We start from the raw sequence: 13,429 nt of genomic DNA, 5'->3' as shown, positions 1-13,429 counted from the left end.
TCCTAGATCTCCAGACTCAGTTCATCACTTCAGTTCTATTTCTAAGGAAATAGGATTTCTCCTCCCTTTACCCAAGGTGAGGAGGAGCTGGAAGGCCAGAGGGAAAATCAGGAACACAGGACACCCCTGCCTCGGTCCCAGCCCTGGTTCTTGACCCCTGACCCTTCTTTCTCAACATACGCGTGGCAGCATCATACGGAAGGGGTAAGGTTGTAAAAACAGTATTAGCTGGTGGTTCTGGAGGGAAGGGGTGGAGGACTGGAGAAAAGTTGGATTTGTAAAAGAGAGGCCTCTGTGAATCAGCCAGAGCCCCCAAAGGCTGATCCTTCAGAAGATGATCTGGGGGGTTCGTTTCTCTATCGGCGCCCTCCGGTAGAGTGGATCGATGAGGTCGGAACTTCCCAGACGCGGTGGGAAACCACCGTTCTGCGTATTGTCCTGCTGCCCCAGTCAGCAAGTCAGCCCGGGTCCCGACTCCCTGGAGCACGCCCTGCTCCTCCACCCCGCCCTCAAGGGGGCGGGACCCGCTACGCTTCTCCTAGATTGGCTGAGAGAACCCACCAATAGGGAACTCGGGGAGGCGGGCGGAGAACGCAGCGGCTGGAGGAAGACGAGCTGGATTCAGGTTGGCTTCTGCGAGGGCTCCGCGTGGGGGAGGGGAGCAGGTAAGGCTCCGGCCAGGTGCCTCGTACCTGGTTCAGCCTCCACTGTCCCAGCTAGTTCGCCAGGCCCTGATTGCTGCGATTCAAACAGGACACTCTGAGCTGCCTGTTGGATCAGCCCCTTTCTCCTTCCCTACCCTTCCTTCTCCCGGGCCCCCTTGGCTGTAATGACCAGAGCACCCTGGTTTTCTTTGGCGCCTAGGGGCGAGATATAAAAGCAGAAAGCAAGAAAAACTCACTCTAGTTCTTCTGGCTTTACAGTGGCACCCACTTCTCCTAGATCCTTTGATATTATTTCCTTGGATATGCAAACTCCCTCTCGCTAATACCTTCTACCGTAGCTCTCCTGGCCCACCTTTCATGCAGAATTAGCTTTTCTTACAAGGCATTGTATAATAGATTCTAGCACATAATACAAGATATCCAGTAAAAGTTAATTAAATTGACTGGGAAGGCAAAGCATAGCCTGTATCATAATTAGGAAATAATAAAATACAATAGTCTGTAATTAAGCTCTCTTAACAGGGTGGCTCATCATCCTAAGTCTAGAAAAAAGGAAACTACAACTAGACTGTGAGGAATCACAAGGACTCAAGTTTGGAAATGTTCTTAGCAATCATGTATTCATTCAACATATATTATTTGTGGAGCACCAGCTATAGGCCAGATTCAGTGCTAGAAAATGCAGGTATGAGTGAGCTCACTGCTCTAAGACACAGCTTCTTCCTCTGATAAATCAGATTTTGTATGTTGTTGTTCTGCTTTTTTTTAAACATCTTTAGTATGAGAACTTTATTTTACTTCTCAGATCATCCTAGTTTGTCACAGTAGGTCATCAATAAATGTCCAGCAAATACTCTAACCAAGAAGTACATGATTCACCAAAAGAATCCCATACTTCCATTGTAAGAGCAGGAGATTGGCCTTAATAGTAGCATTCTCTTTTTTGGGGGGGAGGGGGTGAAGGATGGGGCCTGGAGTCACACCCGGAAGTCACTCCTAGCTCTTTGTTCAGGAGTGACCCGCAGCAGCATTTGTCTTGCCTGAGGTTTGAACCAAGATCAGCTGCATGTAAGGCACGTATCCTACCTCCTGTACTATCTCTCTGGTCTCAGTAGAATTATTATCATTAAAGAAAACATCCCTTTTATTTATTTTATCCAAGCTTTTGGGCCATTCCTGGTGATGCTCAGAACTTAACTCCTAGGCCACAATGCAAGGAAAGAGCCTAACCCCTATAGTGTCTCTTGGCCTGCAACAACTATAGTTTTAATATGTATCTTTTCTTACTTTCTGTGTGTATACATATGTATATATTTCTACTTGATACATACATATTATGAAATAGAACCATATGATACACTTTAACACAATTTTCCCCTTTTTACATTATATTGTGTACATTTTTCTGCCTTTAGATATCATTTGAATTCACTTTTGTGGCTACTTTGTAGTTTAAAGTGAATGGCTGATTTTGTTGGTGGTGGCAGTGGATCATGTAAATTGTGTGAGGATTTTCCTACTATTTTATCACTGACCCTGATGATTTCTTTAGGATAGTTTTTTTTTTTCAGGTGGGTCAGGAGCCACAGTAGTGGTGCTCAGAGCTTACTCCTGGATCTACACTCAAGGATCACTCATGGTGGGGCTAGGGACCCCTTTGTCATGCTGGAGACTGGGTGCAGGTTGCCTCATGCAAGGCAAGCACCCTTCCTACTATACTAGCTCTTTGTCCCGATTCCTCCCTTCTAGCTTTGTGTCAGACTATAGCTAGTATGCCATAATTATTTACTGAATGGATACATTATTTTTAAGGAATTCTCAAAATGCTCCTCACATTCAAGTTGTAGCTATTCTCTGGACTTGTGAGAGCTAGTGTTCTTTATATGATGAACCACTCTATTAGGAGACCATAATTATGCGCTGCATTTTATTTCACTGTTACTTAACTAGCATGTTCTTGTTGTGTGCTCTTAATATGATGTGAGGAAAATGGCTCTCTGTGATCCTCCTGCCCCACCTGTGACCCCCCAATATAATCAAGAGAAAAGTATTAGATTCTAACAAATGAGTTTTCCAGGACATCCGTGCAAATATTCTTCAAAATGGTTACAGTCATTAAGCCCCAGAAAGGTGGGATGGAGAAATAATATAGTGGTTAGGGTGTTTCCCTTGCATGCAGCCAACCCTGGTTCCATGCCAGGCACCCCATAAGATCCCCTGAACACATCCCTGTTCCTCCTCCCCCCAAAAAACCCACAAAAAAATCAGGAACATCTGAAAATTTTGAACTAATACTCATTTTTAAATAGATCTTATTTATTTTTAAAATGTATTTCTGGGGGAGCCCGGCAAGCTACCGAGAGTATTGGATATGCCAGACACAGTAACAACAAAGTCTCCAATGGAGACGTTACTGGGCCCGCTCGAGCAAATCGACGATCAACGGGAGGGCCTTTACCTTTTTATTTCTGGTACTAGAGCTCGGACTCAGGGCATCTTACATGTGGAATGTGTACTCTCCACTGAACTTCATCCATCCTTGGCCCTTATAGATTTATTTAGCAGTGCTGGTATCAAACCCGCATGTATGCAAGACCTGCCATTCATCTCGGAAGCACACACCTAATCCCTAGATGTGATATATTTTATGTATTTATTTTTGTAACTCAGAGGATCAAGCTCAATAACTCAGACCTGGTAAATGGCTCAGAGAGCTGGAGCACATGTTTTGCTTTTAAGAGCTCTGGGTTTGATTCCTGGCATTGCGTGGTATTCTGAGCAATGAGCTGCAAGTAGCTTCAGAGTACCAAAGTCTGGATCTCACACATGCAAGACCAGTACTTTATCACTGAGCTCAGGGCAGACTCCTGGCTCTTCGCTCAGGGATCATCCCTGGCAGGCTCAGAGGACAATATATGGTGCCAGTGATCAAACTCAGGTCAGCAATGTGCAAGGTAATGTACAATATAAAACCTGCCTGCTGTACTATCACTGATGACTACATCTTATTTTTTCGTATAACAGTTTAGAATTTAGGACCCCGCGGTAGGTTACTATCACCAGGCCACCCCAGGGGGGAAAGGGTGCTGTCCCTCGGCCTGCCCCCCCTTGGCGGCTCGGTGGCCACCATCTGCCACAGGCCATTGGACAGTCAGGGTTGGGCCCACAGTGATGAGACAGGAGGCTGGGGAGGTGGGGGGAGGGGGAGTGTCTCACGGGATGAGGGTGGAGCCGGTCCTTTCCTCCCCATCCCAAGGAGACCCAAGTTGCCGCCCATGAACAGCCTCTCTGGCTCCTGATCAAGCCATTTAATGGCCATGATACCAGAGACTCAGAAACAAATCTCAAAACCCAGTGGCTTTGGGCAGAAATGTGTTCGGTCCCTGCAGTAGGTCACTGGCGCTGGGCCAATCCAGGTGGGAATAGGTTTCGTGCCTTGGCCTGTTCCCCCCTGGTGGCCCGGTGGCTGCCAACCTCCAGAGGCCACTGAACAGTCAGGTTTGGGCCTGCAGTGACGAGACACACAGGGCCTCACAGGATGGGGGTGGAGCCAGCCTTTTCCTCCCCACCCCAATGAGACCCCAAGTTGCCACTCATGAACAAACGGCCTCTCTGGTTCCTGATCAAGCTGCTTAATGGCCATGATCCCAGAGACTCAGAAACAAATCTTGGAACCCAGTGGCTTTTTGCAGAATTGTGTCCAGACCCGCAGTAGGTTATTGTTGCTGGGCCACTCCAGGGGTGAAAAGGTGCTGGTCCTCCACCTGCTCACCCTAGGTGGCTCAGTGGCTGCCATCCTCCAGAGACCATTGGACAGTTAGGGTTGGGCCCTCAGCGATGAGACACACAGGGCCTCACAGGATGTGGTTGGAGCTGGCCCTTTCCTCCCTGTCCCAATGAGACCCCGAGTCGCCACCCATGAACGGCCTTTCTGGCTCCTGATCAAGCTGCTCAACGGCCATGATCCCAGAGACTCAGGAACACATCTCAGAAACCAGCAGGTTTGGGCAGAAATCCCTCCAGATTTAAGTGTTAAAATTTCGGAATTTCAAAATCATGCAACCACTACTGCAGCCATCCGACATCATATGTTATTCATAACCAGCAATAGAAAACAAATTGTCTACTGTTGCCTTTTCAGCAGATCTGAGTGTTGGGGTAAAATCCCAAATAATAATGGTGGGTCTGGTGTCAAAATATTGAATGTGATCAAAGTAGAGAGAGAGTAATGTGGAAATCATCTGCCCCGCAGGTAGGGGCAGGGTGTGGGATGGGGGTATACTGGGGTTTTTGGTGGTGGAGAATGGGCACTGGTGAAGGTATGGATGCTTCATAGTATAACCGAGACTTAAACCCGAAAGCTTTGTAACTGCTTTCATGGTGATTCAATAAATAAAATTATAAAAAATGAAAAAAAAAAGTAAGGTAGAGTTCATGCCCAATTCAATCAGCTAAACAGTGGCTGAATAAACAGCAGTACTCCTACATTTAAAAAAAAAAAGTTTAAGGGCTGGAGAGATAGCACAACGGGTAGGGCGTTTGCCTTGCATGCGACTGACCCGGGTTCGATTCCCAGCATCCCACATGGTCCCCTGAGCATCACCAGGAGTAACTCCTGAGTGCAGAGCCAGGAGTAACCCCTGTGCATCGCCAGGTGTGACCCAAAAGCAAAAAAAAAAAAAAGTTTAGAATTTAAAGTTGAACTTTTATGTAAATTAAGTAAAGTGAAATAAGTGAAGAGGAAGACAAGTACCATATTCACACATAAATGGAATATTAAGAAACAAAGCAAACAAAACCAAAACGAACCCTTTGATTCTGACAATAGGATGGCAAGTCCAACAGAGAGGCTATATGCAGTGTGGCATATATATATCTGAGTAGATGTGAATTCTCCTGAAACTTACAGTGCTGTAAACCAATGATAGAAAAAAAGGAAAAACTAAGCAGGAAGTTTTTGTCCTGGAACACAATTTCCTCTATAATAATTGTGATGTATTAGAATAGCACCTTGTTATAACAAATGAACCAATAATGATACATTATAATTGTACTGTAGCGCTGTCCTCCCGTTGTTCATCGATTTGCTTGATGGGGCACCAGTAACGCCTCACAACAAATTGTGAGACTTGTGACACTTGTTGTTACTGTTTTTGGCATATTGAATACGGGGAGCTTGCCAGGCTTTGCCGTGCAGACATTATAATAATTATAATGTAAATATTTTTATATTACATTATATATATTTTTTTTATTGCTTTTTGGGTCATAGCCAGAGATGCTCAGGGGTTACTCCTGGCTCTGAGCTCAGGAATTTTCCCTGGCGTGCTTGTAGGACCATATGGGATGCCGGGGATTGAACCCGGGTCTGCCACACGCAAGGCAAACGCCCTACCTGCTGTACTATCACTCCGGCCCAGTACATTATACTTATTTTAATATCTATGTTTGATTCAGATTTCCTGAGCCTTGTCTAATATTCTCTTTCTGGTTCTAGGTTGCCATGCCACATTATCTGCTATGGCATTGTTATGTGTGCATATTCATGTGTGTACGTGCATGTGTATATTTATATACATATGCACATATAGGTACATACACAAAAATGAAATCGAAATTATATGTGTATTAAAATTTAATAATGCTTTTCACTATATGGTCATGGTGAAATAATAGGTTTTTTCTTCCTTTCCTTCCTTTTATTGCTTCAATGATCAGAGGTACTGGTTGTGGTTTGCGGTGTTCCCTGGTATCATGCTTCTGGCCCTGGTTCTCAAGTTCACCTGATTATGTGCTCTGGAGGTGGCACATTTGTCACCTGTATACTCTGGATGTGTCACATAGGACCCCAGACAGCTCCCTGGGTACTGAATGCATGCAAGGCAAGCACTTTTAACCACTGAATCATCATTCCCCTAGGGCACTGGATATTTGAAAAATATCTGTATGAGGAACCAGAGAGATAGTACAGCAGGTAAGGCAGTTGTCTTGCATGCAGCCAACCAGGGTTCTATCTCCAGCATCCATATGGTCCCCTAAGAACCTCCAGGAGTGAGTGATTCTTGAGCTCAGAACCAGGAGTATCCCCTGAGCATTCCCAGGTATGGCCCAAAACCAAAACGGTTTTAAGAAAAAAATCTATGATTCCAGGTTTTCTAGGATAAATATATATTGCTTCTATGATCCAAACAAAGGAGTATTTTAATTTTGGCTCATGGTGCTTTATCAGCTACACCCTTCCAGTGAGGCTGTGGGCTTGTTCCTAAAAATGCTGGTCAGGATGTTACAGTCCCCGTTGGGGTGTGTCTGGCACTTCCATCCCAGCCAGACTGAGGTGATGAAAAAGTGCCATTTTCCTCATATCTGCATTCGGGGCTTGCTCTCACAGCAGAATTCAGTACTGTTGCCCTGGCCCTGCCACTTGAGTGAAGCATTGTTTGTCTAATTTCTCCACTGTACAGCCGCCCTGGCTCTCCAGAATGGTATCGAGCAAAACTGCATACAGCCCAGTGAGCTGTCCCCAAGAGGAAAGATGGTGCGGCTTGTACCTCCCTGGTTTGCTGTTCATGTTGTCCGTTTCTCTGAGCTTCCCTTTGTTTCTGGTCTTTAGCAGGTTTTTCTCATTGGAGCTCTGAATGCCCAGGCCCCCTCTGCCATGGCCAGCCGGGGTGGGGGCCGGGGTCGCGGCCGTGGCCAGCTGACCTTCAACATGGAGGCTGTGGGCATCAGCAAGGGGGATGCGCTGCCCCCACCCACGCTGCAGCCTTCTCCACTCTTCCCTGTGAGTGTCTTGCCCCCTCCCACCCCAGGACCTCCTCAAACTGTGCTTAGCTTGCCACATGCGGTCTCTGTGCCCAGCTCCCAGTGGGCAGGCCTCTCCCGCTTCTCACTCCCCAGCTGTGAAAATGCCATGTTGCTCCACCCGCACTCCTTTAGCCCTCTGCAATGGCAGGAGTGTTGAATTCCCATGGCAGGGGGTGGGGGGGTCAGGGAGTTCTCCTTGGCTTGTCCACCAGCACCTTCTTTCTGAGCTGACCCCTGTCCCTGCTTCCTCAGCCCTTGGAGTTCCACCCTGTGCCCCTGCCCTCGGGGGAGGAAGGGGAGTACGTGTTGGCACTGAAGCAGGAGCTCCGAGGGGCCATGAGGCAGCTTCCCTACTTCATCCGGCCAGCGGTCCCCAAGAGAGGTCAGTTTGGATGTTCCCTGTGTTCTGCAGCACCCCAGGGTGCAACCAGCAGGAGTCAGAGAGACTCCAGTGTAACCGAGGATCTGCCACATATCATAGTGGTTGTGTCTAGGTGTTATTCTGGTCTCACCGTGGTCTTGGGACAGTGGATTATGGGTTAATCATTTTACAGGTTTGGGGTCAAGGGGAGGTGTGTGAAAAATGTTAAGTCAGTGTTTGCTCAGTTTTTCTGAGTAAAGTACTGCCCCCCCCCTCTTTGGTTGGGGGATCCTGGAGGCAATCAGGAGGTATGGGAGAAGAGCGTCCTTGGGAGAATGGATGTTCATCAGAACTTCAGTGATACTCAGGCTTTCCTGCTGACACCCACAGAGGTGTCACGCTTGCCCAGGATGCCCCATGAAAAGGAAAGAAATGCAACCCTCTAGAAGGAACTAGAGGGCCAGAGATAGTGCATGGGGACCATGCTTGCCTTGAATGTGGCCCATGGTGGTTCAATCCCCAGCACCACAGAGAGTTCCCTGAACATCTCCAAAAGTGATTCCTGAGCACTGAGTCAGGAGTAAGCCCTGAGCACTGTTGTTTTGGTTTAGGGTGTGACACCAAAACCAAAAACGAAAAAGAGAACTGAATCACTTGGCCTGGGTGGTTACTTGGGAGAACAACCCCACATCCCCACAAAAGGAAGGAAATGGAACCCATGACTTTGCACCTGCAAGGAATACCACTTCGACTAGGTCCCCAGCACCAAATGCTCCCCCAAACCATCCTAGCTTGATTTGACCCAGGAACATCACTGTGTAGCTGTCCTTAACACACACACACACACACACACACACACACACACACACACACACACGGAGGGTCAAGGACTTAGCTCAGTAGTAAAACAGTCGGCACCAGGTCCAATCCCCAGAACTGCAGAAAAAGAAAAAGGAACCTCTTTGTGGGAGAGAACTCTCAGAAGTGACTGGAACACATGTCTGACATGCACCGGGGCCTATGTTTGATCCCTGGTACTCCATGACCTGCAAGAAAACAAAAACAAAAGTAAACTTAAGAAAAAGGCACACGCAAAAATATTATCATTGTTGTCTGTTTTGGGGTCACACTGAGCAATGTTGAGGGGTTACTCCTGGCTCTGCACACAGGAATTACTCTTGAAGGTGCCCCGGTGGACCATGTGGGATGCTGGGACCGAACCTGGGTTGGTCTCATGCAAGGCAAGAAGCACCGTACCTACTGCAGTTTTAGGGATGACAAAAAGGCAGTTCAAGAGCCTTCATTGAGCGTCCTTGGGCTCTGGATGAGGGTGGGGGAGCCTGATTCCGCAGTGCTAGGGAGTCTACTTCCAGGATCACTTTGACCCCAGAGTGCTTTGACTCCAGAAAGATGAAATGCTGATGTGTGACCTCTGACCCCTCAGATGTGGAGCGTTACTCAGACAAGTACCAGATGTCTGGGCCGATTGACAATGCCATCGACTGGAACCCTGGTAGGTGGTGGCCCTGCCACAGACTGCCCTGTCTTAGTTGTTTGAGAAGCCTCCAGGCCACAGCACCCCCTCCTGTCTCCTGAGTCTCAGATGTGCTCTCAGACTCTACTTGAAACCCTGTTATTTAATGGTTAGCTCCTGCTCCCCCTAAACAGCCGAGCCACAGTTTTGTTCTAAGCAGTTCTGACCCAGCACCTTCCTTCCTTCCCTGCCCTCTCCCAAAGGAGACTGGCTTAAAAGCCAGTCCTCATTCCCCGGAGGCTCCTAGACATCATCGAACTGACATTTATATTTTCACTGTCCCCAGACTGGAGACGTCTACCCCGGGAACTGAAAATCCGTGTGCGGAAGTTACAGAAGGAGCGTGAGTGTCCCTGGGAAAACGAGGGAACTGGTGAAGGCACCGCCACTTCCTGCCCTATCCCCGTGGGACATGGCTCATGTCATCATGACCACAGGAGGGCAGCAGAGTGCCGCGGTCTCTGCAGGGGTGCTGGGAACAAACCTCACTACTAGAAAGTTCCTTCTCTTTGTTTGCCTCATCAGGAACCACCATCCTCCTCCCCAAGAGACCCACTAAGAGCACAGAAGATAAGGAGGAAACAATCCAGAAATTGGAGGTACGGAGGAAGAGAGCCCAACACCACCCTGACCCCCGTGGACCCTTTTGGCCCTTTTAGCCCTGTGAGTTGAATGGAGTTTCTCTTCCTGTTTACCTTCACATAAGACCCTGGAGAAGAAGGAAGAAGAAGTAACTTCAGAGGAAGAGGAGGAGAAAGAAGAAGAAGAAGAGAAGGAGGAGGAAGAGGAAGAGGAGTATGACGAAGAGGAGCATGAGGAGGTGATGGGGGCCCCACCCTTCGCCATTTCCCCTCTTTGTCAATCCCTGGCTCTCAGCTCTCCCCACAGGCTGGCTTCTCCAGAAGCCCGCAGGGTCATGGCGACATGCCCCAGAAAAAGGACTTCCCTCCCTTTCGCCTGTGCCTGGGCTCTTCCAGTCTCACTAGAGCTGCCATGTTTCCAGATCTGGAAAGGCGTGCACCAGGGGAACGGCCTGGCACACAGGAAGGAGGAAGAAGGTGGAGGTACACCTGAACTGAAGTCATTGGGCCTCCCACGGGCTGCACAGGAGCCCCTGGGGCCCCTCCTGGCAGTTCTCGGCCCACAGGGCTAGCAGGTCAATGTAAGGACCCAAGATTTGGGTGCTGTGAAGACCCTGCCTTGCTGAGGAAATGAACCGGGCCACTAATGGGGGCCTCCAGGGCCACATTATATGGAGTCAGGGATAGAGCCAGGTTGCCCATTTGCAGGACAGGCAGTATAACCCCTGTTCGATCTCTCTAGCCACACCCCACCCCAGGGCCTGATTTTAAATGTTTTTTTTTCTTTTTTTCTGTTTCAGGAAACTGATTACATCATGTCCTATTTTGACAACGGAGAGGACTTTGGGGGTGACAGTGATGACAATATGGATGAAGCCATCTACTGAAGAGGACCCTGATCAGTACCTCACACTTCATGTCTTTTTTGAGTCAGGTTACAGAGAGGCACTTGGCTTTGTGGACTAGCAGATCATTTGCTCACTGTCCATCTAACCTAATAGGAGGACAGACAGCTCTCTCCTGCCAGTCCCCTCTTTCTACCCCTTTATCACTCTGATATCTTGGGGAAACGGCAAAGGACCCATGTCTTCATTGTATGAAAAGGAAAAAGAAGGGTTTTAATGGACTAGAGTGATAGTACAGAGGAAAAGGCATTTGCCTCGCCTGCAGCTGACCTGGGTTGGATCCCTTGCATCCCATATGGTCCCCTGAACACCACCAGGAGTGATTCCTGAGTGCAGAGCCAGGAGTAACCCTTGAGCAGCACGGGATGTGACCCAAAAAGCAAAGAAGAAGAAGAAGAAGAGTTTTAAAGAAGAATAGGTGTTGTTAGGGCTGAGAAAGCACTGCATATGGCCCCCCGACTCATTTTTTAACAGTTTGATGTGGAGTTCAGTGTGAGTGCGAGCAGGTCAGTTTCATATTTTTAAATAAAAGGTGTTTTTTTAATCTGTTTCCTCTCTCAGCAAGGAATCAATGGGAGAGTGCTGAGAAGTGAAGGAGCTGACTAATTGAACCAGGGCCCTGCCCTAAGAGAGGCCAGGTGGATGTGGGGGGGTCCCACCTTCCTGTCCCACACCTCTCCTCCCTCCCCCAGGCAAGCACACACTCCTAATGGCGCCCTGCCAAGGAGCGCACAGGAGTGATCACACCATGCATGGTGAGTGGTAAAGAGCAGCTCAGACTCTGAAGTTCAGCTGGCCTGCGAGGGCAAGTCCGCCGGCCACAGGAACACGCTTGTCTTTGTTCACATATGTCCGCTGAAACACAGGCCTTTCCTTTCTCACACTTGACCTTGATCTCATGTTTGTCCTTGTTTACAAGGAATGACCAGGCAGCTATTTCTGTGGGGATCCTGGGGAAAGCCAGGTGCTGGGAAGGGAGAAGGTGCTGACTGTTATGAAGCCTGGGCACCACCTCTGGGCACCCAGAGCCCCTGGGTTGATGGGAATTCTATCTGGAGGGAGTTCCCCAGAGGCCCTGCCCCACTTCCAGAAGCTGCAGTGCAGCCAAGTTGCAGTTTCTCTTTTGGGTTCCTTTCTGTCGGATTTAGTTAGCCTTTCTCACTCCCTTCTGGGAGGCTGGCGCTGGTGGGGCTGATTTACAGGAAGTGGGGAGGGTGAGGAGAAAAGGAGTGACTTAGGGACACTCACAGCTCAGAGAACTGCCTTCTCGCCCCCACAGCACTCACTGGGTGAGGTCACTTGCCTGGGACCTGATTGGCTTCTGAGGAAGCCCTTGAGGAGCTGATTGGTTCCAGCCACTTGACATGCAACCAGGCCGGCAGTGACCAGAATAGGAACTAAAGAAGGAGCTGAGAAGGAGGCAGCCACAGATAGTGAAGGTGCTGTCATAGCGACCCTGCCAAACACTCAGAAGCTGCAAAAACAAGATATAGGAGAATCTTCAAGAAATTCCCCCACCATATTCAGGCAGGAAGACTGCATTTCCTTTTGTATCAGCTGATAGAAACTAGCCATGGGATGTTAGATACTGTCCTTTGTAAACACTTAGGGTCTGGGATTTATCAGAGGGAAGTCACCTTAAAAGCATAGTTTTTGGGCTGGGGAGATGGCTCAAAGGACTGAGCCCAGCTTTGCATTCGGAAGCCCTAGTTTGACACCACCACCACCACCACACAGAGCACCTCATGTCACCTGAGCACTGACAGGAACAACCTCTGAATACCAAGCCAGGAGAACACCAAACACAAACAGCAGCAACAAAGGCCTGGTTTGTGGAGGCCTGGGGTGTGGCTCAGCAGGAGACCACTTGTCTGGGGGGGGGGGGGGGGCAGTGTTGGAAGACCCTGGCTCAAATCCTCAAAAGGTTTAAAGAAAGAAAAAAGAGCCTGGTTTGTGGCAGTATGTTCAGAGAGACAAAGAACAGAGAAGTAACAGGAACAGAGACGGAACATTCCAGAGTCATTGAGCAATTTGTGATCATTGATGTGCTTCCTTGTCTTACTCTTGAGTTTTCTGTGAGGAATGGGGGGAGGGCCTGAGAACCTGTCGCTGTGATTTCCTGGGGCCACACTCTCACCTAATTGCAGCAGGGAGAAGTCTATGAGAAGACAGGAAAGGGACCAGAGATTGCACAGAGGGGGCGGCATTGCTGTGCATGTGGCCGATCCTGGTTATGTCCCTAGTACCACATGATCCTTGAGCCCCACTGGGAATAGCTGGGAGTAGCCCCAGAGCACTGCTAGGTATGGCCTCAAAAACAAAAGCAAAGGCCTTAAAAAAAAATGTCATTTTACCTTTCACCGATAGGCATGACCAGTCCTATTCTGGTCAGCTATCATAGACACTAAGTTAGGGGTACAACTAAACCTACAATTATTAACTTCTTTTTATAAAGCCAAGGATCAGTGCCAGGGCCTCACACATGCAAGGTATGTGTTCTCTGCCACTGAGCTCCATCTCAAACCCACCACCAAACTCAACTCCCCCTTACTGCCCACCTCCCAGGAAGCTTCTGGACA

At 48.6% G+C, this 13,429-nt stretch overlaps 1 protein-coding gene across 3 annotated transcripts; it reads left to right on the top strand.

The window, feature by feature from the left end:
* Positions 1-96: 96 nt before the first annotated feature.
* POLR3GL (RNA polymerase III subunit GL) lies at positions 97-11,456 on the top strand. 3 transcript variants are annotated; one of them, XM_056123260.1, is made up of 8 exons: positions 97-204; positions 7,276-7,446; positions 7,722-7,851; positions 9,275-9,343; positions 9,651-9,707; positions 9,890-9,963; positions 10,071-10,184; positions 10,746-11,456. In XM_056123260.1, the coding sequence occupies exons 2-8, from the start codon at positions 7,321-7,323 to the stop codon at positions 10,830-10,832; spliced, it is 657 nt and encodes a 218-aa protein (XP_055979235.1). In that variant the 5' UTR covers positions 97-204; positions 7,276-7,320; the 3' UTR covers positions 10,833-11,456. The 3 variants fall into 3 exon arrangements, with proteins under 3 accessions (XP_055979235.1, XP_055979238.1, XP_055979237.1); XM_056123263.1 differs by lacking the exon at positions 97-204 and adding an exon at positions 580-625; XM_056123262.1 differs by lacking the exon at positions 97-204 and adding an exon at positions 580-665 and having other exon boundaries at positions 10,746-11,455.
* Positions 11,457-13,429: the final 1,973 nt, after the last annotated feature.

This window comes from Sorex fumeus, unplaced genomic scaffold, assembly GCF_029834395.1.
Source record: "Sorex fumeus unplaced genomic scaffold, SorFum_2.1 ptg000047l, whole genome shotgun sequence".
In the NCBI taxonomy this organism is placed as follows: Eukaryota; Metazoa; Chordata; class Mammalia; order Eulipotyphla; family Soricidae; genus Sorex; species Sorex fumeus.
Note: the sequence above shows the minus strand (reverse complement) of the source record. Positions and strands in the feature narration are given on the sequence as shown.

Bases quoted from the DNA above. Each gene is read 5' to 3' on its own strand.
- POLR3GL (XM_056123260.1), top strand. From the start codon at position 7,321: ATGGCCAGCCGGGGTGGGGGCCGGGGTCGCGGCCGTGGCCAGCTGACC. The intron at 7,447-7,721 runs GTGAGTGTCTTG...CTGCTTCCTCAG, and splicing joins AGCCTTCTCCACTCTTCCCT to CCCTTGGAGTTCCACCCTGT. The intron at 7,852-9,274 runs GTCAGTTTGGAT...CTGACCCCTCAG, and splicing joins GCCAGCGGTCCCCAAGAGAG to ATGTGGAGCGTTACTCAGAC.